This window comes from Empidonax traillii, unplaced genomic scaffold (genome assembly GCF_003031625.1).
Source record: "Empidonax traillii isolate 1590-97213 ecotype Southwest subspecies unplaced genomic scaffold, ASM303162v1 scaffold116:size1738432, whole genome shotgun sequence".
NCBI classification, from domain to species: Eukaryota; Metazoa; Chordata; class Aves; order Passeriformes; family Tyrannidae; genus Empidonax; species Empidonax traillii.
Window position 1 is genome coordinate 1,599,725 of NW_020955309.1, and position 27,345 is coordinate 1,627,069.

General features: G+C 38.9%; 1 protein-coding gene across 1 annotated transcript; it reads left to right on the forward strand.

Moving 5' to 3' along the window:
* PCSK1 (proprotein convertase subtilisin/kexin type 1) lies at positions 1-27,285 on the forward strand. The gene is made up of 14 exons (XM_027882975.1): positions 1-313; positions 1,749-1,853; positions 5,238-5,348; positions 7,286-7,432; positions 7,874-7,950; positions 10,003-10,091; positions 14,124-14,296; positions 16,016-16,228; positions 17,352-17,452; positions 18,380-18,613; positions 19,322-19,479; positions 20,954-21,087; positions 22,893-23,054; positions 24,509-27,285. Exons 1-14 carry the CDS (start codon positions 131-133, stop codon positions 24,869-24,871), a joined length of 2,250 nt encoding a protein of 749 aa, XP_027738776.1. The 5' UTR covers positions 1-130; the 3' UTR covers positions 24,872-27,285.
* The last annotated feature ends 60 nt before the right edge of the window (positions 27,286-27,345 follow it).

The window sequence follows — 27,345 nt, forward strand, 5'->3', positions numbered from 1 at the left end:
GAGGGTCTGGGGAGCCTCGGGCAGCCGCGCCGGCAGGCAGGCAGGCAGGGATCCGCTCCCCGCCATCGCGTAGCAACGCGGCGCCGCAGCCCGCATCCCGCAGCCCTCATCCCCCATCCCTCCCGCGACCATGGCCAGGGAACGCTGGACCGGCCCGTGCGCGGCCCTGGCCGTGCTTTTGGCAGTCTGGAGCCTGCCCCGAGGAGGCAGCGCCGAGAGGCTCTTCCTCAACGAATGGGCGGCGGAAATCCCTGCCGGTCCCGACGCGGCCAGAGCCATCGCGGAGGAGCTGGACTACGACCTCGTGGGGCAGGTACGGCCGGGCGGGGGGCGGCTTCACCACGGGGCTCCTTGCTTCTCCCTGCCTCAAACTTGTGCCCGGCTGCCGCCCGCTGGGCTTCGGGGAGTTTGAAACGCTCTCTCCCCCAGCTCAGCATCGCGGGCCCGGATCTAAGTCCAGGTCTGCATTTGGTGCCTGGACGGGGACGGCGCTTCCAGAGGGGACCGGGCAGGGCCATTCGGTTCTTCCTCAGCGGACCAGTCAGGGGCCGGGCAGGGACCTCCCTCTCTCCTTGAGAGGACCGGGTAGGCTCGGGCGGAGGGTCCAGCTCTCCCTGATGTCCAGGTAGAGCACTTGGCTCTGCCCGAGGAGACCAGACAGAGTCAGGGAGGGCATCCCCTCTCTCTCCTGAGGAGACAGAGCGGGCGCCCCGCTGTCCCAGAGGGTCTAGGGCAACCCGGAGCTCCCCGAGTAGTCTGGGCAGGAGGAGGGCGCGGGCAGTTCCCGGCTCCAGCCCCGCGCCGCCCCCTCCCCGGTGGCTCCATCACCATCGCGGGGCTTCTCCTCCAGCCATCCCTCGGGCGCTTTTTTGGGATGCCGTGACGTCAGCGTTGTCAGGGATGAGTAACCGCCGTGAGGGAACAGCCTTGTCTCGAACCTCCCGGCGAGGGTCCTGTGCCGGGCACAGCGTCCGGCAGCGCCGGGACCCAGCGCCGCCCGCCCACGTCGGGAGCAGTGGGTGGCCGGGGTGGGTGTTAGCCCCGCTCCGAGTCCCTTCCCACTGCCTGCCCAGCCCCACGTATGGGCAAGGTCGTGTTCTCCGGACTCTCAACCCTCACACATACGTATGACCCCAGCTTCGTGGGTTTGGTCATTCTGTCTCTGTAGTCGGTGCATTTTGCCACCACTGATTTTCAACAGCCCGTCTGTGGGGAAGGTGGGTGTTTAAAATCACCCCAGTTCTCCTGGTGACTGGCTACCGAGCAAGTGAAAATGCCACTGCTGTGGGTGCCCGTACAGACTAGCCACACAGTGAGGTATCTGCAGCCTCACAAAGCTTTTTACATCTGTCCAGCAAAGAAGAGCAAATAAAACTGGAGTATGATGATATGTATAACCTACCCTTTGAACCGTGGCCCTATCAAGATGTGTCCATGAGTGCGATGGTCACTGCTGGAGGTGATACCTTACTGAGTACTGTAGTAGTCACGACCGCACTTGACGAGCCTAAATGAAAATATCCCCCCAGTTTCTTCTGGCAGCACACTGTGATAAGCATTGTTACTTACCAGAGTGATAGGTACTCCTTATATGAGAGTCTTTTCTAGTTCAGATTAAAATATCTAAAGGTGAGTTTCTTGCTCCTTTGTCTTTTGAGTGAAATGAATTCGGTCAGGTTCTGATTGTTGTTACTTGCTGGCAATGGGGAAATTCCTCTCAGCAGTTAAAGTGTGCCTGTGTCTTATAGATTGGATCCCTCAAAAACCACTACCTATTCAGACATAAAAGCCATCCCAGACGGTCCCGAAGAAGTGCCATTCATATCACTAAGAGACTTTCTGATGATGAGCGAGTGAGTGTTAATCTTTTTTTCTCTACTTTTTTTTTTTTTTCCTGTTTTTGTCTGGGTTTTTTTCAGTTGCTTTATTGCTGGCTTCATAATGAGATCACAGGCAGGCTTTCCTTGTTTTGCAAGTCTAATATATTCAGCCAACTGTACTCATGCTGAATAATACTTAACTATTCTGCCATTAACAGGCAGAATCTGACCCTCCCTTACCATACATTTAACAAGAGCTTTCCAAATTAAGATCTAAGATGTGCAGCACTCTAATTTCAGATGTTAATGTGTCACTGATAAAAATGTGAATGGGGATCCACAGGGTTCAATTCAAAGCAAAAATCCATACGTGCACTAAATTTAATTAGGCCTCATCTGTGCAATTACTGTGTGAATTAGGTTTGATTTAAAGTGGCTAAATATTAAGTAAAAAAACGAAGTAGAGAAAAAGGGCTGAGGTTTTGCCTAATTGGCTTCCATGACAAGCTAAAGCCCCTTCTCAAAGGATCCATCACATATTCCAGACTTGCAGTCTTTTCTTACGCTGGGATCCCACTGCAGTCAGAGAATGGGCGTACTGGAGAGCCAGGGATCTCAAGTGTGATCCACTGGTGAAGAAGACTCCCCATTTATCTGACTTCTATTTAAGAGAGAAGCATTCCTGTTTGTTAGCATACCGAACAACTGAGGTTCATGACAAATTTGAGGAGCAGACCAGAATGGTGTCAGCCTCTCTCAAAAATTGTTTTCTGTCAAATTTTACGGCACCATAATTTGATTTACGGGTCAGCATTATTGCAGCAATCATTCCAAAACGTGAAGTAACCTAATCATAAAAACTGACAATTTACGATATAAGAACAAATAATTTGAGAATGAGTAATTTACTATCTGGAGGTTTTAGATGCAAATGTCAACCAGGAGGAAATATTCTTTATGTGGTGAGACAGGGGGTTTTTTGCCTGTTGTCTTTCAAAACCATATACTCCCATCTATGTCCTTGCAAACATTGGTTTAACAGTTAAAGTTGAAATAATTCTAACTTGAGGACATTCAAACCCACAGCTTCAGTGTAAACTAGTGTTCTAATTTATACCAAGACACATGATCAGATGCCCAATGTCATCATAGTACAACGTTCAGGAACAGTTTTGGTTGCAGTTTCTCCCTTTTTTGGACTTAATACATCGAATACATCTCTTACACAGTGAAGAATGGCAGTGGTCAATACATCATATTCTAAAATGGTAGCAGAATGGAAGTGGTTGCGTTATTCACATTGCCACCAGACATTACTGCAGACTTGCATACTTAGACCCAGAAACAGGGCTTCAAAGTGTTGCAGGTGATTTACTAAATTTACTCCGATTTCCGCTTTATTTACCATCTAGTATGCAAATTAACTCTGTGAATGAATGAGATGTGATTATGCCTTATGTAAGTGTATAAACACAAAGCAATCATGTAACGTGTAGTTACACACAGACCTTTGCTCTAAAGAGCTGTTCTTGTTCAGCAACAACCTATTTAAAAGAGTTTTAAATTCAGCCTTTAAAAAGGGAAAGAAAAAGGAATCCTGTTTTTTGTTTGTATAACGCCTCCAAGAATTTTACGGTATGTTAAGTGTGAGAGCTGTGGTAAAAATTGGCTCTAATCTGAATATTTATCTGCTTTCTATAGTGTTTGTTGTAAAACAAATAAAGGCTGTGAATACATTGAAGGGATATAATTATCCAGTTCCATAACTTCTAGTATTTGCACTAGTTTCCAAATCTACTTTCTTGCAAGTAGACTTGAATCAAGATTGTTTTTACTGCTTGATATATCAGAGAATGGAGATTTGGCACAGAGCCTTCAGCTTTTGCCGTATGTGGATAGTTGGAGCCTCACCCAGCTGCTGAGTGACAAACATTTGGCTTGTTTGTCTGACATATGTGCTCATCAGCTCATTTCCTTGCTTCACTTGTCCACAGTGAAAAAAAACCAAAACGACCAAGCATGGAGGTTGTCAATTGTTAATTACTGTTGGGTGATAAAGAAGTCAAGCTTTTCTGTTGGCAGGGAAGAGAGATAAAGATAATCGCTCTAACATGTGCACAAGGGTGTATAGTACTAGATATCAATAGGGCAGTTTAAAATACACTTGCATGGGTATATTCATCTTCTATAACTGACTAAGCTTTGTAGGGGTTTTAGAACTAAATATATATCAAAGAGAGTAGTAAACATGCCTAGTGTAGCTACCATTTTAAAGGATTTATGTCCTGGTAGTGAATTTTCATTAGGCTTTCTCTACAAAATTATATTCTAATCTAATGAATACTTTTTTTGTCATTATAATTTCTAAGTCATTATTGTTTCATGTATGGTGATAAATATAAGGATCATAAAGCTGTTCAATCACAGCACATAAAAGGAATGAAATCTATTCAGAGGTTGAAAGCAAAAGGTTAATCCAAGGCAGCCAGCATTTGAGACTTGTCACAGGATGCTGACGATCCACTGAACCTGAGTTTGCCTTGGTCAGTCAGAAACTGGGATGAAAAGTACCAACCTTATCTGTGTCAGAGTGACTGTACAGGTGGGAACTATGAATAGTGTTTTATTCCCATTTCCAAAAGGAACACAGAGCACAGAGAGAGGTATCATAGTCAGGATTCGATTTGAATTGGGTTCAGTAATACTTTCAAGGGGCTGAGTGGGATACACTTTTAAAATACAACCAAGTGACTTAGATGTTGCTGTATCTGTGCACAAATGCATGAAATTCAGTGTGGGCTTTTTTGGAAAAACATGCTGAAGAATTTGGCTTTCAGTTGCCTTAAGTGGAATCAAGCCAGTGATAAAGTTAGTCCAATATTCATATCCTACTAATTGATCACACTTCAAAACGCTACTCAGAAGGAGACTTGAAGGTCTAGCTGGTCTATGAGTAACAGTATCATTATGATTGCTAGACTAAAGCCAGAGAGAATCCATCTTTCCTTTTAATTCCCCCTAGAAATAGAGTGTGAATAAAAGGTAGATAGGGGAAAGAAGCAGGTCATGATTTTCCTTGTTTTGATAACCACCATGCTTTAGATGACCTTCTAGCCATACTGCATGGTTTTATTTGACATAAAAGGCTGCATTGTCACTCACAGGAGTTCTACTGTTAACTTGTACTTCATGATTTTTTGTGAATTGATTCTACAGCATCATGATTTCACCAAGCTGTCTTCCCCAGATCACAGTGTACCACAGGGCATAAACAGAGTATAAACAATCCTTCTTTCCATATCAAGCATTGCTCATTTTGCTTTAGGCATCAAAATTTCTCCATGTAAGTAAAACCCTTATGCTTTAGAGTCCTAAACCAAGGAGGTTCACTTATCATATTTTTACAAATAATTGTAGGTGTCATGGGCAGAGCAGCAATATGAAAAGAAGCGAACTAAGCGTGCCACTGTGAGAGACTCTGCAGAAAGTCTTTTCAATGATCCTATGTGGAATCAGCAGTGGTATCTGGTAAGAATTTGTTGCATTGTGGAACTGGGGATGATGGGTTTTGGTTGTGCTGCATTATTTTGCTGGCAACAAAGTGATTGCACTGAAGGGAGTAAATCAAGAGCCCCTTTCATTAGTTTATGCTGTAAAAATGAGAGATCACTGTGCATAATATTTTCAGGCAATCTTCTATTTTCTTTTGAGTGTTGTTTGTACAAAGATACTAAAAAACAGTTTAGACTGCTGTTTAGGATGGGGGCTGATACTAGAAATTTTAACAATGGAAAGCTACATTTAGGATAATTTTAAAATGTTTGCTGTTGGTGTGTAAGAAGTCCATTATCATGTCTGAAGCTGGCCATGTATTTCTTCATTAAAAGTGATAGTGCAGAATGCATAGTTCAGATTAAAACAAAAGCATATTCATGCATGTGACAAGCATGTTGAACCTCTTGGACTAGGATTTATATGTGAGAGAGTCTCTACAGCTCACATATTCAAAAACCTCAGGGAAAATATACTTCCTGAGCTCTGTAGTTTCTACCTGCATGTGACAACTCAGAAATACTGTTGATCTTTTATGTTTTGTATGGTTTCTTTCAAGAGCCCATGTTTTCATTGTGCTTCTACCTCTTCCTTCAGTCTAGGCTTCATTACTTTCACTCAGAATAGGAATAGGATTATATGTGGGTATAACAAATCAAGAAGAAAAGTCAGGCACAAGTGTTGCCTGAGTGGCTGGGAAATACTTTTCTCTTTTTCAGTTCAGCTTAGAGAAAAAAGGTCAAACTCTAGGCTGCCTGTACAATTTCTTACATAATAGTTCCTTCCTCCCTTCCTTCCTTCCTTCCTTCCTTCCTTCCTTCCTTCCTTCCTTCCTTCCTTCCTTCCTTCCTTCCTTCCTTCCTTCCTTCCTTCCTTCCTTCCTTCCTTCCTTCCTTCCTTCCTTCCTTCCTTCCTTCCTTCCTTCCTTCCTCCCTCCCTCCCTCCCTCCCTCCCTCCCTCCTTCAGTGTACCTTCACACATCACCAGAAGAAAATCTGATTTGATAGATTTCAGAGAACAAAATATGAAACCTCAAATAATTTCCTGAATAGCAGTAGTCTGAAAAGATAGCATAAAATGAAAGAAATATCATTCCCATAAAAAATTTCTTTTTCTACACCTCGTATTTTATGCAACATTTCTCTGTAAACAAATACATAAAAAACCCCCGCAATCAACTAACGTAATTATGCACAAAGAAACAGAAAGAAAATTCTTTTTGCGTCTGTGCTTTCACAGGGGTTATAAACAAGTTTTCTAAATTAGATGTATATGTTGTGCATTTAGTATTAGAGAGGAAAAATGACCCATTTAGAAGCTACACTTCAAAAAAAAATTGCTGTGGAAGAGAAGGCTATATATGATTCATACTTCCAGTCGCTTTACCACAAGAACGGTAATGAGGGTAGTAAACAGAAAGTTGTGATTCAACACAGTTGCTCCCAACCACATGACTACTTTAATTGTTTTATCCATTAATTATTTTGCTCTGGCTAACTTTAATGTCAGAGGAGAAAACACATTTGGAGGAAATCCAGCTCACTGTGCTGTGGGTACTGTCTTGGCTCCTCGTCAAATGAGAAGAACAAACATTAGCAGGTCTGATTATTAACTCAGCGTTCCAAGGTCCATCAGTGCATCCCTACCATTCCCATATTTCTACTGCCTTCCTCCACTAAATACAAGATGCTCTTTGTTCAGAGGTGGCCTTCAGGGATCTTCAAGTAGTGGGGTAAATCCTGCAGTGCTAGAAGTATTTGATGAAACTAATTTTTGTTTTATCTTTGAAAAATTCGATCAAAATATACAAGTTGAGGATGAGATAGTTTACAGTGTCTTTAAAATATGACTTTGGACCTGTTTATTACAAATAGAGAAAATGTTGACATATTTTAATCCTTTCTCTCCCCCAGCAAGATACAAGAATAAATCCATCCCTGCCCAAGCTGGATCTTCATGTTATTCCTGTGTGGCAAAAAGGAATTACAGGCAAGGGAGTTGTTATCACAGTACTGGACGACGGCTTGGAGTGGAATCACACTGACATCTATGCCAACTATGTAAGTTTGAGGACTAGAATGCTATGGAATAAATTAACCAGTGGTAAATCTGATGTACAGACATTCATCTGCAGCTCACTGTCTGTCCTGTAAGTCAGGTTCTACAGAGACTGAAATATTTGTCTGAGGCATGATTTGGAACTTGGTTTGTGCCACAGGAAGCTGAATGTTACTTAGCAATGATAGTGGGGTGCATATTTTGTTGGTTTGTTTTTCGTTCAGTGGATTTAATGCCAAGGCGTGTATGTATACAGTGGTTTAATGCTGAATTATTAAAGCTCCATGAAAAAATTATGGAATTTTTAGTTCTCCTCACTGGATTGCTGCCAATGTGAGGCTCACCAAGTAAATAAGTGTAGACTCTAGAACCCATTTTGTTACACATTCTAAAAATGGACTTTGTAGCTGTCTGACTCTTTTTTTTTTTTTTTTTTCATGTAGGACCCAAATGCAAGTTATGATTTCAATGACAATGATCACGATCCCTTTCCTAGATATGATCCAACAAATGAAAACAAGTGAGTAGCTTTTCAGTTGCATGAAGAGAACAAAAGAATATGATAATAATTTGTGTGTTAGAAGGTACAAATGCAGAAATATCTGTGTAAGTCTCCTGTGGCAATTTTGTAATAAGAGGAATAATTTCTGTAACAGAATCACATGGTGGTTGAGCATGGAAGCGACTTTTGGAAGTCATCTAGTCCGACCCCCTGCTCAAGCAGGGAGATCTAGAGCCAGTTGTTCAAGACCACATCCAGATGGTTTTTGAATATTTCCGAGGAGGGAGACTCCACAACCTCTCTGGGAAACCTGTGCCAGTGCTTGGTTACCCTCACAGTAAAGAAATGTTCTTGAATGTTCAGAAGGAACTTCCTGTGTTCCCATTTGCACAAACCTTCTCATGTAACACTGGCATAAACATTAGAATTAAATTCCCAAATTGAGAGCTTCACAGTTGTAATCTCCCTGTGATGTCTTGGATTTGTATTTTTAAGGTATTGATGTGTTTCTGTAAGCTGAAGGGAACAACCTGTGGATGTGACCATGTGTGTTTCTGTAATGTTACCTTCCTAAGCGGATTTTTACTGCAGTCCTCTGCTTTGCACTGGGAACTTAAAAAAAAAAAAAATCTGCTATGAAGCCCCTAGAAGAGACTGTGTGTTAGAGGAATGTACTGATAAACCTGTCCCTTCAGATCATCTCTTGCAGTTAAGGACACCCTTTTCCAGTTCTGGTAATAGCTTTTGGACCAATAGAGCTGAGCTGGAACTCTGAACTTCTGTTTCAGAGCATGCAACCACAGGTGACCTCATATTATGGGTGTGACACATGGGCAAGTATGGAGGAGGTTACATTCACTCCTGTGACAGTCTCTTATGAAGCATGTGGGAGTTTTATTTAGACTAGATTTGGCCTAAATGTCCTCAAGGCAGTAACATAGAAAGTTTCAAAAAGCTTGATCACACAACCAGACAGTTCACGTACTGCACTTGTGCATCTCAGAGGAGAGAGGAGTTTTCTCTAATGCCCTCTCTGAAGCCAACGCTTTGATACTCAGTGGATCCTCTTGGTGGGTCTGTCACACCAAGGCCATTGTGGTTCAGGAATGGATTTTTTCCACAAGGAAGGGAACAGAACAGACCTCCTTACAAGCTGGTGCACAAAAGGAGTCAATTTTTTTGACAAATCAGGATGCCTCTACTCAATACAGATAGTAAGAAACTGATGCACTGGTTCCCTGTTGACAATCAGACAGTGCTGCAGCATCCACTACATAAATCAGTTTGGGGGGGAAAAAAAAGACCAGTCAAAAGATAAATGTCCCATGAATAAGACACTTGAAAAATGGCATTTCTGCTTTGTTACAGTGTTATTTAAGAGCAAGAACCCATTATCCTCTTGTTATGATGACAGTATCTCTTAAATCTACCTGTGTTGCCTCTAATCTTTATTAATAAGTAAACGGAATTCAGCCCAGAAGCAGCTAGTCATGTCACTGAATAACAGTTTGTAGTATTACCCAACAGTACAGATCTTATAGTTATCCTTATATGAAAGTTTTCTGTATTGTGGAATTACAATCACCTATGGCAAAAAAAGAATTGCTTAGAAAATAGTTTGTTACAAGAAAAATTTAGCAATGGGAATACTTTAAAGGTTCATTTTCTGAAATCTTAAATAAAGGTAACCATTAAAAAAAAGATATCTAAATGTGTGATAAAAATTACTTTAATCTTATTTCTGTCTACAGACAGCTTCTTAGCCCCATAATTTTATACTACTCTTTCACTCTCCTAATATACTCGTATCTAATGTGTCTACAGACTTCAGTGTGACTTAGGTAAGTATCATCTCAGAACATTGTTCCTTTCATCATTAAGTAGGTAAAATTATGTTTCTTGAAGCTTAAGGGAAACAAATATTTTTGTAACACATAGATACAACTCAAAAGCTATTCAACAGCTACATTGCATTAATTTAAAGGAGGACTACCACCAAATTAGGGTGATTCATGAGTCTTTCTGTATATTACACCAAAGTTGTTGTTTATTCTTGCTATATTTTTTCAGGCATGGGACACGGTGTGCAGGAGAAATTGCTATGCAAGCCAACAACAGAAAATGTGGAGTTGGAGTAGCCTACAACTCCAGAGTTGGAGGTAAGAAAATCAAAATAATTGGGTGTTGAATATGAGTATCAAATATGAAACAAGAGAGATCCTGAGTGTTTTCAGATACCATTAACCTGAAATATGAATGATTTGTCTTTCTTGGAAAACATGACTCTTGGAATGTTATAAGCTACAAATCCTATCTGGCCATAGTGCAGTGTTAATCTATACGACCATTGAACAAACTCTGGAATTTGATTATAAGTAGAGTATAGGTAGACTATACAGCAACAGCAGTGACAATATAGGTGGTGGTGATTATTATGATAATAACAATAATACTTGTAATAATAATAACAGTAATAGTAATAAATTTTAATAATAATAGCAATAAGCTGTATTATACCCAGACTTAAGACTGTATCTTTTGAGCAATGAGGGACTCCCTTTTTACAACTGCTTATCCTGGAAGGAGGAAACATAGAGGAGGAGAGAAATTGAGTAGAGTGAAAGTAAGAATATATAAATTTATATCCATCCTGGCTTACAGCATATTGTTTTCATCTACGCAATTGCATTCAAAAGGTCACTTCAGTCAGGATATTCAAACTGCTGTGGGTTTTCGTTTCAACACTTTCCTTCTCTACTGTCACCGTAAGTTAAATTTGAAAACAAGTTGAGTCTTACTTGCCCATCAATCAATATTGTTTTTTTAAGTGGTGACTAAAAGTTTAATCCATTAGAGGTTTATGAAATAGTCATGATAAAGGTATCAGTTGCAAATGGTTATTTAGCTCAGAGGAAGATATTTACACAGGCATAGTTTTTCCATTACTCCCTTTTTTTCCTTTTAAACAATGGGATGAGAGTGGCAATTGACACCCATAACTGTCGTTCCCACCATTTCAGACTGATGTTTGTAGGTTCCCAGTTACTCTACTGAGCTGTCATAGATGTCAGCCTTGCAGCTTGCCTTTGCCATAATGCATTATGCTGTCATGATCTGTTTAAATAAAATATCTCACTCATAAGATGAAGATGTCAAATTTTCAAAGCAGGACAAAATGGATGAAGCTGCAGAGACGTCTGAACACCCGCTGTGCCCATATTTTAAGGCTCTTGCATCTACAGAGGAGGTTCTTCCACAGCTATTTGCATATGCTCTGCACTCATTTGCAAATGCAAACTGCAATGTGGGGTGATTTATCTAGAAAGGGAAAATAATAAGAGTAAAAGCAGTCCAGCAATCCACATTACCAAGAAAGCAGCTTATACTTGGGTGGGGGAGGAGGAAGAATGGGAAAGTTGAAATAAATTGTAAGCTGTTAGATGTGACCTGACTGATTAAGATAAGGATGTAGCAAAAATATATTCAAAGAGCAGTGGAATAAACGAGAAGTCTTCAAAAGATTCAGATAAATTTGGAGTGGCTAAACACTGAAAGAATTTTTGGATGAAATAAACTCTAAAAGATTAATTTCTTCAGAGGATATTTTTCTTCTTTTCTTTTTAAATCCATGAAATTACACATTGCACACTTCTATTTGATATTAGTTCAGGATGACTTCTTTAAGTGGCTATTTGCTTGTAGCACTTGCCCATACTGGATAAATCTAGCGATGCACAGCCAGTGCCTTCCCTCTGATAGTCAGCACCAGCTGCTTTAGGGAAGGAAATCCTGACATCTGGAACACCTTGTTCTCCAACCTGCAACATCAGAGGTTGGTTTAACTTTACCTTGAGGCGTAAACCAAAATACTGCATTCAAACTTTTTTTGTTCCATGAAAGTAATGACTTAATAATCCTGAGTGTTCTCAGTAGTCACATCAAGGCCTGGCCCTATACTAAAACCTTGATTAGTCCCTTTAGTACTTTGTGGCTGTGAGTCCTATAGGCTTTTCTGTGCATTGAGTAGAAAAAAAAAAGCAACCGACTTTTTAATGCCAATTTTCAAAGTGACACCTTTCAGCGTCCTTTAATATTCACCTCTTGTTCTGTGCAGAGCTAAGAAACGTGTGTGCATCGATCACCTTTGGAGTAAAGTAGAGTGAATGTATTTTCATGCATACCTAATAGTGTTGGGCTATGATATTTCCATGGTGCTGCCATGGAAATGAAATGATTAAGTGCCTCCATTTTACAAGGGACTGGGCTGAGAGTTCCTGCACAGTGATGTGTTGCTAAAAATAGCGTTCTGCCAGGCACATACATGTATGTGCCTGAAATTACTTTGGGCTTTGTCTGCTTTTGATTTTTTGAGACTGATAATGGGAGCAAGAATAGAAAAGAGTGTATGCAAGAGGACATAATTGGAATCTGCTTAGGGGAATATCACTGCAGTCATCAAGTCCCTGAGTTGACTCGAACAATCAAGATTTTTGATGATCACGAAGGCCAGGCAGCAATTCTTTTCCCTGAACTGTTTTTGTCAGTGTTCTTGTGTTTTTTTTTCTTTATTTGCATTTTTTATCTGCAGAGTGGGATTTGTCTTTTTCTGTGTGAAGTGTCTGTACACTACTCTTCGTGTGTTCAGTATCTCGTTAGGTGTTGCAAGCTCATACCTGGAGCTTGCAGTTGCTTTCACGCAGGCAGATCTTTGCTCACAGCGTGCTGATATGAGAGAATCTCAGAATTCTGAGCCAGCTGAAAAAAAAGAGTAATCAAGACATTATGAGTTTAAGCCTGTACCTGAGGCACAGGATATACCTTGATGCTTTTCCCAGCTTTGTGAGTGATAGCAGAGCAGCTGAGCGGATTAACTCCTTTTTCTGATTTTGCCACTAATGAATATGAAATAATAAAGCTCAGCTTTATCTCAGGGGTATTATGAGTATCAAGAGGCCAGCCATTAGAGAAAAGAATTATGCTTGCAATCTTTTTCGTCCTACTTGATAGCACAAAAAAAAAAAAAAAAAAAAAAAAAAGAACATGAGAGTGAGCTGCAAGGGTGATGTTAGGGTTTTTTATTGTGGGGTTTTTTGTTTGTTTGTTTGTTTTAATCGAATGATCACATTTTGCCTGCTGTGCTTTGGCAAGATCCCCATTTTGTTGAAAATAGCAGAAAATGAGTACTCGTAATTCACCAACTGCCAGTGATGGTGCAGCTGCTGTAGCACTAAATGCCAGGTTCAAGAGAACCCAGACATTTTTATTGCTTGTAAACATGGGTTGAATCCTGACTGCTGTTGCTTTTAGATTGCTGCTGTTGCTGTGAGAGCTGTGCCACAGTGGGAATTTTGCCAAACTGCTTCTTTTTCTCCCCTCCTCCAGCACTGGAGAGGGGTTACAGTCCTGCTGCGGAGCTGTGGTTTTGTTTGGTTAGATGGATCCTATGCAGATGAACTGCTGTCTGCAACTGAATTTTAAATACCACTGAGATCAGGCTTGCTCTGAAGAAGATTAGATCATGCAGTTTCTAATAAATTGTTAATGGCTAGATATCTCTGGGTTGCTTATAGTAGAAAAAACTGTGGCAGTAAAACAACAGTGAGGTTTTTTTCTGTGGTGGAGACTGAAGAGCTGCTGAAATAGCAGCATCACAAAGACAGCAGAACCTTAATGACTTTGAGGGCAAAGTGTTTTAGTCAGAACACTCAGAACTACATCTTTGAAATAAAACTCTTAGAACTCTTAAAGATAAAAGTAATGTTGGTAAAACTTTTTTAATTTCAGTGGCATTTCAGTTTGAGAAGTCTTTGTTATAGATGTAACAGAGAGGAAGGAGGAAGAAAGAAATGCAAATAAAAAAAAGCAAGAACAGTAAGCAAGACATTTTTTTGGGTCTCTCTAGAAGGAGATAAAGAAATAAATAGGAGGTAAAAAAGATTTTAAGATTTTTTTTTTTTTTAATGTTTGTAGAGAACACTGAGTTCTGCAAATAAAAGTTAAATGTGCTGTTTCACACTGACAGGGACTGTCCTCAATATTACTTACATGAACAGCAGTAGGCTCTAGCTGCAATAGTTATGGATTAATTTCACTAGAAACTTTAAAAGCAGTTAACAAAGACAAGGAGGAGGCAACAGAAAGTAAATCCTAACTACTTTTTTTTTTTTTTTTTTTTTTTTTTTCTGTTAAAGGTATCCGAATGCTGGATGGAATAGTCACTGATGCTATTGAAGCCAGTTCCATTGGTTTCAACCCAGAACATGTGGATATTTACAGTGCAAGCTGGGGCCCCAATGATGATGGCAAAACTGTGGAGGGACCTGGGAGACTGGCACAGAAGGCTTTTGAGTATGGGATAAACCAGGTATGATACTTAATGAGAAAGAAAAAGTAAAATGAGGCAGAGAACAGAATTTTAAAGTAGTTGATAGCAAGGAATAAATTAAAATGGTTTGTGCTGTCTTTGCAAAAACATATTTGAAATGGACAAGATATATTTTAATAGTGCAGGTCAGAGACATTTCCAGCCAGAATTTCTAGGGCTTTCTAAGGTGATTTTAAGCTGCTAATCTCCGCAGATAAGCTTTCTTTTTCCATCCTTACTTTTGCTGCCTTACTTTTGCTGTCTCACCCTACCCCCACCCTTTTCTACTGCTTGTTTGCACTGAACAGTAATTGGATTTATGCACTGAAAGCCTATAAAATTTAATAAAAAAATTCTGCTTTGTGAATATTCTGTTGTGTGAAATAGTGATGCATTTTAGCACCCTGTAGATGAGTTTGTATTGTGTTAATTGCATTAATTTATAAATTGGTGTGTATCATAATCCAATTAAAATGAATATAGTAAAAATACATAATGAAGAGTACTGGAAGCAATGCTTTTACACTTTTCTTTTTTTTTTTTTTTTTTTTTTTTTTTTTTTTTTTTTTTTTTTTTTTTTTTTTTTTCCCTTTGCAAGGTTTGTCTCCATTCTGCTTAAAGTCAGCCAAGTAGAGATTGGCAACAAATCTAATCCCTGGATCCTTCATTGCTGCGCTGGTAAAGCACCTGAGCACAGACTTAGCCTTAAGCACTAAACAGATGTTAGTGTTACTCTAAGTGAAATCAGAGCAAGTGTTTACATACACCAGTGCTTTTCTGAAGCCCAGCCTTTATTCTCGAAGATACTATGATATTTTCTGTAGCTGACACTGCTTGTCCATCCCAAGACAACAGTTACAATATCTTTAAAAGTATCATTGCTTTAATGTTTTAAGTGCTGCAAATTTCTTAGCATTTGCATAAATAACTTAAAATTTCACCTGAGTTGGATGATAAAAGTCTGTATTTCAACTATTATTTCTAGTGAATGAACATATAGTAATAATGAACATATATTAATAATGAACAACATACAAACTTTTGCTCGTCATATGAAACAGTTTTTTTTTCCCTCTGGAGGCCTAGCACAGCAAGAGTGGATAGGGTAATTTGTACTTCCCCTGTGATAGCTGTGGTGGTTTACATGCTATCAGCTGTCAGCATCAAGTGTTGGCTGCTGCTCTCTGAATCCACTCTGGACACCAGAGCAGGGAACGAGTGTGGCTTTGTCTGGAGACTGGTGATGCTGAATGACAGATCTGTGAGGGAAGGGATGGTTTTCATGGACAAATATCATTCATACTGCTAACCCGTATCTCTGTGATTAGGAAAGGCAAGGAAAGGCAAATGAAGTAACCTCTGATGAACTTGCTATGTTTTAAAAATAAATGGGCATTTTTCCTAGAAATGGTCAGTATCAAAACATCAGCATAAGGGAAAATTTACCTGTTGAACACAGGCTCTTTTTCACCTTAAAACCAATTCTAAGGAAAGTTGCTACACCTGGAACACTAAGCCTTGGCCAGTCAAACTAAGAGATGTGCTGCAGGGTGATAAGTAGGATGTGTCAAACAGTTGATTTCTTCTGTCTCTTTCTTCTACAGTGCTTATGGAAATTTGTCCTTTTCTGTCTTAGAATGTTTGGCGTATTAGGTTTTTTGGGATAACCACTCAGGGTCTGAAATGTCTTTGATAACCACTCATTTCTGTTTTCCACAGGGCCGAAATGGGAAAGGCTCCATTTTCGTGTGGGCTTCAGGGAATGGAGGTCGCCAGGGTGACAACTGTGACTGTGATGGTTACACTGATAGTATCTACACAATCTCCATTAGCAGTGCTTCTCAGCAAGGGCTTTCTCCCTGGTATGCAGAGAAGTGCTCTTCAACTCTGGCCACAGCATACAGCAGTGGGGATTATACTGACCAAAGAATTGTAGGTTGTTTTTACCAGTTTCAGAACAAACAGAAATGTATTGCATATGAAAATAACAAATGAAACCTCTTAAGTGCTTGGTTTCAAGTGCCTGCTTTGTGTAATGTGTGATGTTCTTAGTGCTTAGTGCTTTTGCCTTGAAACTTTGAAAGATTTGTAATCCAAAGCATGATTGTATCCCTGAAACATCTTCTACTGTAAAGCAATGGTTAGAGAAAATTGTTGTGTCAATGCAGATAAGTCAACATGCTGAATTTGTCTGCTTTTGTGAATGCTGTTTGTGTATGAAAGAGGTCTCTGCATGGTTTGATATGGTACCATTCTTCAGAAAGGGCAAATGAAAAGAGAATTAAAGTAAAAGGAAAAAGGACCTGTGATGTAAGGTTCTCTAATATACCTTGGGTAAGAGCAACAGCAACAATAATTACTGCCAAACCTGTAAAAGCTACTCAGCAAGCAAACATATTAGTCTGTGTGCCTTCCTTGTGCTGAAGAAAATTGCTGTGATAAAATAATATTGAAATACCTGTAATTTCTGTTCATCTCTGGTGGATGCTAATTTTACAATACACTGTATTGATGGGGATTAAACCTGTCATTCTAAGTTAGCCAGGAGATTAGTCTTTCCTAAATGTCTTCTCTTTGTAGTTGAGATGTAGATACATAGGATGATGAGTTTGGTATTTATATTCCAAATAAAGCACATATTTCATTGCAAATTATAGTTCTTCTGCTGAAGAGGGAGCAGAACAGCAATACTAACCCTATGAGTAATTTTCTAGCAAGCAATAATTTTAAATGTTCTAGGTCCAACACAATGATCTGTTTTTATGATTCACCAGTAAGCCTGAAACCCTTATTGTGAAATCTTACAATAAAATAAGATATTGTGTGGGAGTATTTTGTTCCAACACAAAGCGTTTTGATACAAAAATTATAGTTGAAGTAAAAGGAGTGGATTGAAATACGAACAGATTTAAACACCCATCACTTTTTCTGCTAGTGAGGTGCGTATTAATACGCACCAAGAAAAGGATATGTTTGTGAGTGTGGATATGACTGTACTTGCAATTGTTTATTACACACTCTTGGAATTTATTGTTTTGTTTTCTTTTTCTGTCAGACAAGTGTTGATCTTCACAATGAATGTACAGAAACTCACACTGGGACGTCTGCCTCTGCACCCCTGGCTGCAGGGATTTTTGCTCTGGCACTGGAAGCAAAGTAAGATGTCACATCTTTTGAAACCCCTTCAGCCACCCAACCATCTTCCCTGAAATAATTTCTGTTTGAAGTGGGACCACTTCATGCTATATCTCCACTTTTTGTCAGTCAGACTTGCTCAGGCTGATGACAAAAACAAGCAGCTACTTGCCTCAACACCTTCCTAGAAAAGCAGAAACAGTGGAAGTGAAACCTAATGACTGAGGAATATTAGTCCATTTTGTGTACTGGCAACAGTGTTTACTGATATTGGATCAAATGCACTTAAGAGTGAGGCTGCACATGAATCAGGAAAACATAATTTTAAGACAGCAGGCTGCAAGAGTTTAAATAAGGTCTTCGGTCAATTTGCAGAAGATGATCTGCCAGTGATGAGGCATAAAAGAGAAGGTGCCCAAGCTTGTCTGTCAGAGCAGGCAGGGAGCAGCCAGGTTCAGATCCTGTAGGGCAGGTAGGATGTAAGACATGGAGAAGGTAAGAAGGGACAGGACAGTGGCTTTTTCACAAAACATACTTAAGGTAGAAATGCATAGGCTTATTACTTGGATGGTGTAGGTTCAGTTCCATTTTCTACTGCATACCCCTTTGGTGACATAAGCCAAGACAGATATTTTAAAGGGTAGAGTTAATCAAAGAATAAAATAACCAGCAAAATTTCAAAGTCCAGGTTCTCTAAAGACTGGTAGGGAATATTAGTATTGCTAGCTAACTTTAAATGCCTGGATGGTTTTGAAGGATTGGACTATAATCTTGCTAGATAACTGTTTTTCTTTTCTACCTGGAGAAGTATTGTGAGGATAAGCGTGTGACATGCCTTGTATTTTAAAATAATGGGATGCCATATACCTTCAAACCATGTTCTATTGCAGACAAATAATTGAGAGAAAAGTGCCCTAAAGCAACTAACCAGGATCACTTTCCTAACAGCCCAGACCTAACGTGGAGGGATATGCAGCACTTGGTAGTGTGGACCTCGGAATATGATCCTCTGTCTGGAAACCCAGGATGGAAAAAGAATGGAGCGGGACTGATGGTCAACAGTCGGTTTGGGTTTGGTCTACTCAATGCCAATGCATTGGTAGATTTAGCTGATCCCAAAAGATGGAAAGGTGTGCCAGAAAAGAGAGAGTGTATTGTCAAAGACCAGAGCTTCGAACCGAGGTAAGAATTTGCACTAGCAGTTACCAAACTTGTGTCTATCTTAGTGAAGCCTTAAGGATCATATTCTTCACAGATTACCCTCAACCAGACTAAGGGATGTTTTTTGATTTGTTTAGTTTTGCCTTAGTGTATTCCTCAGAGGGCACGCAAGGGGCACTTGCTTCTTGATTTTTTTTTAGTGTAAGACTGATGGAAATTACTGGAGTGAAGCCTTAACTAAGACTGTTACGTCTGCTTGTGCAAACAGTGTATGGATTGAGGATTCTTTAACACAGAACCCAATCAGCTAAGGTGTGAATGTTCAGACTACTATCAGAAGACAGACAAAAAGATAACAAAGTCTCCTAGGGATTAAAAAGAAAAAAAAAATATCTGTAATGGGTCTTAGCAGTTCTCCTCTTGTGACAGGCATGGGATATGTTGAAGTCAAGGTGATAGATTCAGCTTCACTAGTATATGTAGCATTTCTTCTATGAAAAACAAGTGTCTCAATGTCTCACTGAAAAGTCTTACCAGCCATAGTCTATCTGTACTTCCAAAACTTCCTGTGGTTTTCACTCAAGCATTTGAAAGAGTACTAAATGTAGAATTTGTCTTCACTTCTTTCTTTCTCAATGCTCTGAAATTTTAAATCATTTACACTTCACATCACAATCCAGAATCAAAATTTCCTATGAATAATCAAAGAACTGCTGTAACTTTTGCCAGATTATTAAGAGCAAATGAAGAAGTCATCATTGAAATTCCCACAAAAGCCTGCGAGGGCCAAGAGAACTCCATTGTATCTCTGGAGCATGTGCAGCTTGAGGCAACTATCGAGTACTCCCGTAGAGGTGATCTTCATGTCACCCTGGTATCTCCATCAGGTACAGGAGGCAAAAACAAACCTTTTTTGTGTTGCTCTAGTGTGTAACATTGATTTAATTAAAAAAACACTTCTGTGTTCTTTAGTGATTTTAAAAAGAGCTATATACGTTACTGGACAAATCCAGTGAGGAGGGTGTGAAGCTAAAGCATCCTGTGAACCACAGAAACCCCTCTTCAGCCTTCAGCCTTCACCTGTTCTGGGTTATTTTTATGGGAAGAGGTTTGAAAGCCATACTTCAGAAAATAAAGACACAGTAAATTTTCATTCTGGCAACAGGACCTGTGAAAACTGAAGGTTCCTGGCAGACAACAAATAATGGTTCAATAGTGCTTATCAGACTTCCTGTGATTTAACAGACTAATGGAAAACTGAGGAAATATAACTCCTTAGATTTCATGTAACTGCATCTCGCCACTTGTGCATTTAAAAACACAGTGCCTCTGTTAGACATCTTAGTATAAATATGCTAAATGAGCTAGACTATGGCAAGCTGTCTTTGCAATCCCCTGAAATAACACTATAAGGAGAAAAAAAGAAAAAAACCATAGTATAAACAACTTTGTAGACATTAAGGTCTGTTAGATTAACTGGTATTATAAGGAAAAAAAAGACAAGCTTTCAGATATGAATTTTAACATCAGTCTGATCTAATTTTTCTGCTTCTGGGTAGCAATAATCAAGTAGTGCTGCCTCCACTTTAGCATCATTTTGCTTTCATGGCTAAGCTGTTTTTCCCTTGTTTCTTGCTAGTTTTCCACTTTTCTGTAAAACACTACTAGGAAATGTATGTCATTCCTTTAATGTATTAATAGTGTTATGTTTAATATATTTATAAATTGTGACAAGGCTCCTTGAGGTTTCTCTGCTCCTTATTACGTAAATAGAGCTCCCTTGCTTTCTCCTTAGAAGCAAACTAAGCCCAACAAATTTCCTATCATGCAGTATAATCTCTTTTTTCTGCAGAAATACTTCATGAACTGCAGCATTTTGGTAATAATAACTAACTATTTCACCCTGTTGGATGAACATTTCAAGCGGTAAAAATTTACATCCACTCACCAAAACAAAAAAAAACACAGTGAGGAATCAGGATAAGGCTGTGGTTTCAGAATACAACAGTTTGCCTTCAAAACTTCCATTTCAGAAGTTTCTTGAACTGTTCATCAGTGGAAAACACTGTTTGTGCCTAACTTTTGCTTCTTAGGCTTCTTTATGTGCATTCACTGCTTTTTTTTGTGTTAGAAATAGGACACTGGTCAAGATGTGCCTTTTTATTATGACGTAATAGTTTGTGTGCTCTTAAATATTGCAGTGAAAATAGTTAAAGGAACCACTGTTAAGGGAACTGCTGTTAAACAGTGCATTTTCCAGTGCAGTTACCTATGCAGTAGGTAGAGTGCAAGCTGGGCAATATGAAAAAAGAAAAGCAGATATGTATGAACAACCCTACTGTTGAACTTGCACTAACACAGGGACCAGCACTGTTTTACTGGCTGAGAGAGAGAGAGATAAATCTCCCAATGGCTTCAAGAACTGGGACTTCATGTCTGTTCACACTTGGGGAGAAAACCCAACAGGAACCTGGGTTTTAAGAATTACTGATATGGTAAGTGAATCTGTTAATTAGCTATGTTTGGAAGCTAGCACAAATAAAACCATCACTAACCACTGCAAAGCATGTTGAATTATGAACCTTCTCATTAACTGATCTTAATGAAAGTTTCTTTAAAATATCCTATGGATTAAAGTAAAAAAATCGCGTCACATTTTCTTATTCTTTACTCAAATACAATGCACCATTCTCATTTCAGTGACATGCACCTGTCAAAAAAAATTCATGTCTGTTTTTCAGACATATATCACTGGAAGAAATCATTTAATATAGTTTGCTGTGATTCATGGCGTGAAATATGCAATTAAATTAACATATGGTTAGCTGCTAATTTTTTTCTGCAGAAAAGAACAGAGCATGGATCTAGTCTTCTCTTGATCCATGAGTACAATTTTCATTAACTTAAAATCTCTTGAATTATTCAATTTCTGGTGGTCTTGGTGAGCTATTCCAATGTATACCTTTCCCTGATTTCTTTCTGAAAGTAACTGCTGCTGAACAATGTTTAAGGGTTAAAGCCAAGAAGCCTACAGATATGAAGTAAATCAGTTTATTAAAACCGCCTGGGGATATGGATTACAACAGTGAGACACCAGAATAAAGCTGCTTGGTAGGCAACTGAAAAATCATTCCCTTCAAAGAGAGAGTGATCAAACACAGTCATCTCATTGAAATTGTCTGTTCATAAGCTTGTCATTAGGTGTTGGATCTTAGCAGAAACTGAATGCTTCCTGTTAGACTCTGAGCCTGCAGTCCCTATAGGCCTCAAATTGTAAACAGGAGGATATTGCCAAGTGCTGAGCAGATGGACAAGGCAGTAGAAGTAAATATTATTATCAGTAGTGTAGTGTTAATGCTGCAGAGTTGTAGATGGCCCCATGGTTACAGATATCCTATTCTTTGAATGCATTTTTTGGGGGAAAAATGTTGAGAAGAGCATTTTATTTGTAAATATTTCTTATTTCCAAGTGAGAGCTTCCTGAAACTTATAATAAACCAGAATTTTTATCTTCAAGGCATAGTATACTCTTTGCTCAACTTTTAGGTTTTTGTGATTCCTGAAAAAGTTTTCATGTTAATGACCTTAACTGATATCAAAGATTCCGATGCAGAGTTATTCATAAGTTGTAGTTATGAGTAGCTTTAGCTGTCATGTTAGTTGTGTATGTAAAGTTTAGTCTGGACTTCTATTAGAAAAGAAGAGCTTCAGCAGTTATCTTCAGTCACTAAATGAATGAGCAAAAATTCTGAAAGAAGCTTTGGTCAAATAAAGTTTTGGTGTTCTCTGCACTTGTCCCTTCCACTTTCTACTATCGAAGTACTGCTGCCAAATTTTGTGAATAAGCATTTGTTGCTCACTTCCACACACTGTATTTCAGATTGCTGTTGCACACTGCTTCAGGATGTTATTTCACATTACCATTTCCAGTGGTAACTTTAATAAGGAAATTGCCAAAGAATGTCTTAGTGAGAAAATTCAAATAATGCAAAATACTAGTTAAGTAATTTTTAGCATTCTGTGTTATATCAAAATTCCATTGATGCTTACATGATTAATTAATACTTATATCACATCAAAATGTGAATATATGGAGTAGTTAAGCCATTGTATTAAATCCCACTTTCTGATATATAGTCTCTAATATATCTTTTTTTTTATGCCGATGAATCATTGTCTAAATTTAGATATTGAAAGCCTTATAGTTTGCTTTAGTAATTTCTGTCTACTTTAAAATCAAGTGACTTGTTTCATCTTCTTATGTCCTGAGAACCTATTCCAATGCTGTGCTTGTTTTTAGTCCAGACGAATACAAAATGAAGGAAGGATTGTAAATTGGAAATTGATTTTGCATGGCACTGCTACCAAGCCTGAACATATGAAGAAGCCACGTGTATATACATCCTACAATGCTGTGCAAAATGACAGAAGAGGAGTGGAGAAGATGTCAGACTTTGTAGAGGTAGTGTTACATTAATTTTTTTCCTTACGCATTTTTCAGTTTATAAGAAAATGTTATTTTTTCCCAGTAGGGTATGTATTAATTCTGTATTCATTTCATTTAACCCTGACCACTTTTGAGTTGTGTATCTTAATTTTGTCCATGTCAAAACCTGATATTTTTATTACTCTCTCTTTTCATATACCAAAATATAAGGGGTTTAGGATGGTAACAGGATATTGCTACTCAAGCAGGGAAATCTGTAGCTAGTGCATTTGCGTGGTACAAGGAGGGTGGAAGACACCTTTTACAGACACATTAAGTATTTGTAATTCTATTGAGAACAAGTGTTGCATCCAAAAGGAGCTTTGCCTGTTTCCAGGGAGTTTGGAAGGAAGTTTGTAACAAAAGTCAAAAGTCAGGGACTCACTAATTCGGGTGGTTTGGTTCAGTGGATCTGTTGCTACCTGCTTCTTGATCAGCCCCTCTTTACCCTTTAGGCAGAGTGCTGTAAACGTAGAGGCAGTGACAGTGGGTTTCAGGATGCACAGGGTGGCAGCATTGTACATTTTCACAGTGTTTGATTTTGTCAACAGCTTCAGAATTCCTTATTAGTCCCATCGCACCAAATTGTCTCCCCATTAGGTAATTAAGATACCCATAAAGTTGGTTAAACTATCTTCCTCAGATTATGAAAGAGAAGACTGAGGGAGACATGATTATGGTCTTTAAATACATGACATAAGTGTCCACAGGTCTGGCACCCATGGGCAAGAAAATAAACTGGAAGAAAGTAAAAGTTGGTCCAGAAAGTATCACAGGAGAAGATGGGTGGACATGGTAGAGAACAGATGAAGAAAAAATGAGTGTTCAGTTACAAAGATGATCTTTGGGTAAACAAGGAAGCTATGCAGCCACATAGTTCTATTGAAAAAGATCATGCCTCTCACCAGCTGCTCTGTGCATTTGAATTTGGGATGGGCTTCCAAAGTTTCCAAGGTGTCATGACCACTCATTAGCTGTACTTTTCTCAAGTGAGATCATCTACAGGCAAGGCTGCATGGAAACACTGGTTCAGTCCTTTTCATAAGGGTATGTGGCACAGTCAGAGCTACCATCAGCAATCTATACATATCTCCTTAATTTAGACTGCTGTGGAGTTGTGTCTGGTACAACCAGATACATCTCTTAAGACTGGGACAAATTTTGGTATAAAATGAGATGTTGTAACCTGCCAAAGAGGAATCTGAGTTTGTAACTACCTATTTTGTGGGGGGACTTGATACTTTATGCAATACAGTTCTTTTGATTATTTGTTTTGGTCGACAATGGTCTAATTGTTTTCGATGATTCCTGAATGAAAAAATAACAACTGCTCACATGCAAATGGAGATCCCTCACCAGAGCAAACCTAAATCTAGTCAATTTTCCATTGACACCTAACCTTTGCTAAGCTAAGCTAATCTGTATTCTAGGACCATACCACACTGGAGAACCTGAGTGAGATACCCGAAGTCACAGAAGATACCAGTAGCAGCAGTGACAAAGCAGAAGATAAAATCCCATCACAGGCTATGCTACATTTACTGCAAAGTGCTTTTAGCAGACAAATGGATCAGAAGCAACTGCCAAAGAAGACTGCAAGTGAGAAGTTAAATATTCCCTATGAACACTTCTATCAAGCCCTCAAAAAATTGAACAAGCCCTCCCAGTTGAGAGGTTCAGAAGAAAGTCTGTATAGTGACTATGTTGATCTTTTTTACAATGCCAAACCTTACAAGCATAGAGATGATAGACTGCTGCAAGCCTTGGTTGATATCATAAATGAAGGAAACTAAACTGTAGGGTATAGCACTGAGTTGGAAATATTCATTCTCCCCACCTGTAGTTTTTTTTCCAAAGTCTATGTATGCTCTAGTTGTGTGATTGCTGCTTTGATTGCTTCATATTTAATACCAATATCAAGGAAGGGAAAAAATAGGTGTGAGGGGATAAGGCAGAAAACTGACACTTTTTAGTAATATCTTTTTTCAAAGCCTTTCTTCATTACCATCAGAGTAGAATTGCCCCCTCATGCATGAAATGCAATATTATTCCCCTGAAAATCCTAATGCTCTATTTTAAACAGTTTTCACATTACTTATTCTTCTACCCTCTTCACTTAAGCATGCAGTAGGATTCAAAACCTCAATTACCAAGCAGTTTTGAACCAAACTGCCAAAGCTATGGGGATATATTCTTATCCGTGGATTTGTTGTGAATGTTGCAGTCTCTGTTATATTTGTCATTTATTACTATTTAATACTTGCAGCCAGTACTGCTTTTGTCATAGGTGCTTTGTTCCTCCTCCAAACAACAATGCTCCCTTGCCCTTCTGTTCTCCTGTAAAGGAACATCTGGGAGGCTGGAGTTAGATTGGGGCATCAGTGAACACTGATGAAGTTATTCACAATTTAGACTACAGACAGACAGACAGACAGACAGACATATACTAATATTAAGGAGTCCCAAATGAGGCATCCCAGACCATAGGATGGCACTCTCTCCACCTAACTTTTAAGTACCTAAGTGAAGTGCCTGAATCATGAGCCTAGATTTTTTAGGCAGGATGTTGTTGATGAGGACAGTCTCCTATATAGATAGCACTTCAAGGCACTTGGCTTTCTTTACACCTGTTATGAATTACCTGATGGAGTACTAATATATTTGTGTCAATTATATGAGTTTTGGGGACCAATCTCCTATCTTTGGGTCCTCAGGTTTCTGAAGTAAACTGCCTTCTGAGATGGCTACACCTTGCAGTAGTCAGAACAGCAAAACTGAGATCACTTTGTCCTTTCCTTGAACTGCGATCAAGGTGGATCAGAAAGGGTATCTGATAGATTGTAACACTTCCCAAATATCAAGGAAGTCAAGGCAAAATGGATAAGGAGAGGTGTGAAGTTAAAAAAAAATGCCCTGAGAAGGATGTGCATGGAATGTGGAGTGGGAGGGAGAGGAATAAAAAGAAGGAGAAAGTGGAAGAGGATGAGGCAGGTGGCTGTCAGAAAGAAACTAGGGTGACTGACTCGCTAACTTTACCAGACAAGCAGTTTTCCACACATACCTCTTTAAAGACAGAGTCAAGAATGACATATTATCTTTCTTTTCATAACTGAAAAAAAAAAAAAAGAAAAAAAAAGAGAACCATGTTGGATGCTCATAAGTTCTAGGGGATCTAGAACAGGGAAATGAAGATTTCCAGGGGATAGTTATCTCATTGCAGTGCTAAAGAAAATCCAAAAAAGTGCTGACTGCTTTTTACTTTTCTTCCTCTCTTGTCTACTGTTGAAATGTGTTCTACAGACTCCCTAGAATTATTTGATTCTTCTTTACTGTCTATTCCTTAAAATGATGCAAGTGTCTCCAAGACAGTAATTTAACATTTTGCTCATAATTCAGTTCGGATAGAGATTTTTCAAACTTCAGAATAAATTCTGAAATTCAAAGGTAAATCCCTGCAGTGGTCCAAATCAGAAAGCTTTCTTTTGCTGTCCTTTATGTAAAAGCTTTCTGGCAATTCATAAATAATGAACAAGCAAAACAAGATAATTTCTAATTGCTGCTATTACAGAGGGAGAGCACTTAATTTTCAGAATATAATCATCTGCTGAGTTAAGGACCACTTTTAGTCCTGTGCCATGGAGTTCAGAGGCTGGTTCCCTCAGATAACAACTTATTTAGCCAGTCCTCATTCAAGTATGTTACAGTGAGGAAAGTACTAGCAACACTTCATCAGGCCTGAAATAAGTTTTCAGGTTAAAAGGGTGGGAAACAAAATCCCTCCTTTGTTTTAAGATCAGTTCCTATGCTGTAGCCAGAGTTTCACCAGAGGACAAGTTTAAAATCTCTGTTGAATGTTTCCAACCCAGATCAGCTTGTACAGGAGTAAATTATTTTTATTGTTAGTCTTTCCTTGATGCCTGTGTGGGTTTTGTGAAAAATGTAAAAGTAAAAAAAAAAGTTTTCTCTCAGAATTTTAAATTATATTTTCGTTACAGGTATTTATAATATAGCAAAGATTTTATTGAACAGACAGAATTTTAAAAGGCATAATAAATTATATTGAAGAACCAGATTTTTTCTTGGGAAAGAGACAATTTCATCCAATAAAGGTATTTTTAAAAAGGTATGTTACAATAGCAACTGCAACATGTATGTGATGTAATGTTAAAATTTGCCTACTAGTAGTATAATACAGTGTGTTAGCAGAGCTCAGTGTGTGGTCTTAACATTTGTAAAGAAAACAGAAAGATGAAGTCAAGTTATTGAC

Coding starts and splice junctions, on each gene's coding strand:
- PCSK1 (XM_027882975.1), top strand. CDS start 131: ATGGCCAGGGAACGCTGGACCGGCCCGTGCGCGGCCCTGGCCGTGCTT. Junction 18,614..19,321: donor GACCAGAGCTTCGAACCGAG/GTAAGAATTTGC, acceptor AACTTTTGCCAG/ATTATTAAGAGCAAATGAAG. Junction 21,088..22,892: donor TTTTAAGAATTACTGATATG/GTAAGTGAATCT, acceptor GCTTGTTTTTAG/TCCAGACGAATACAAAATGA.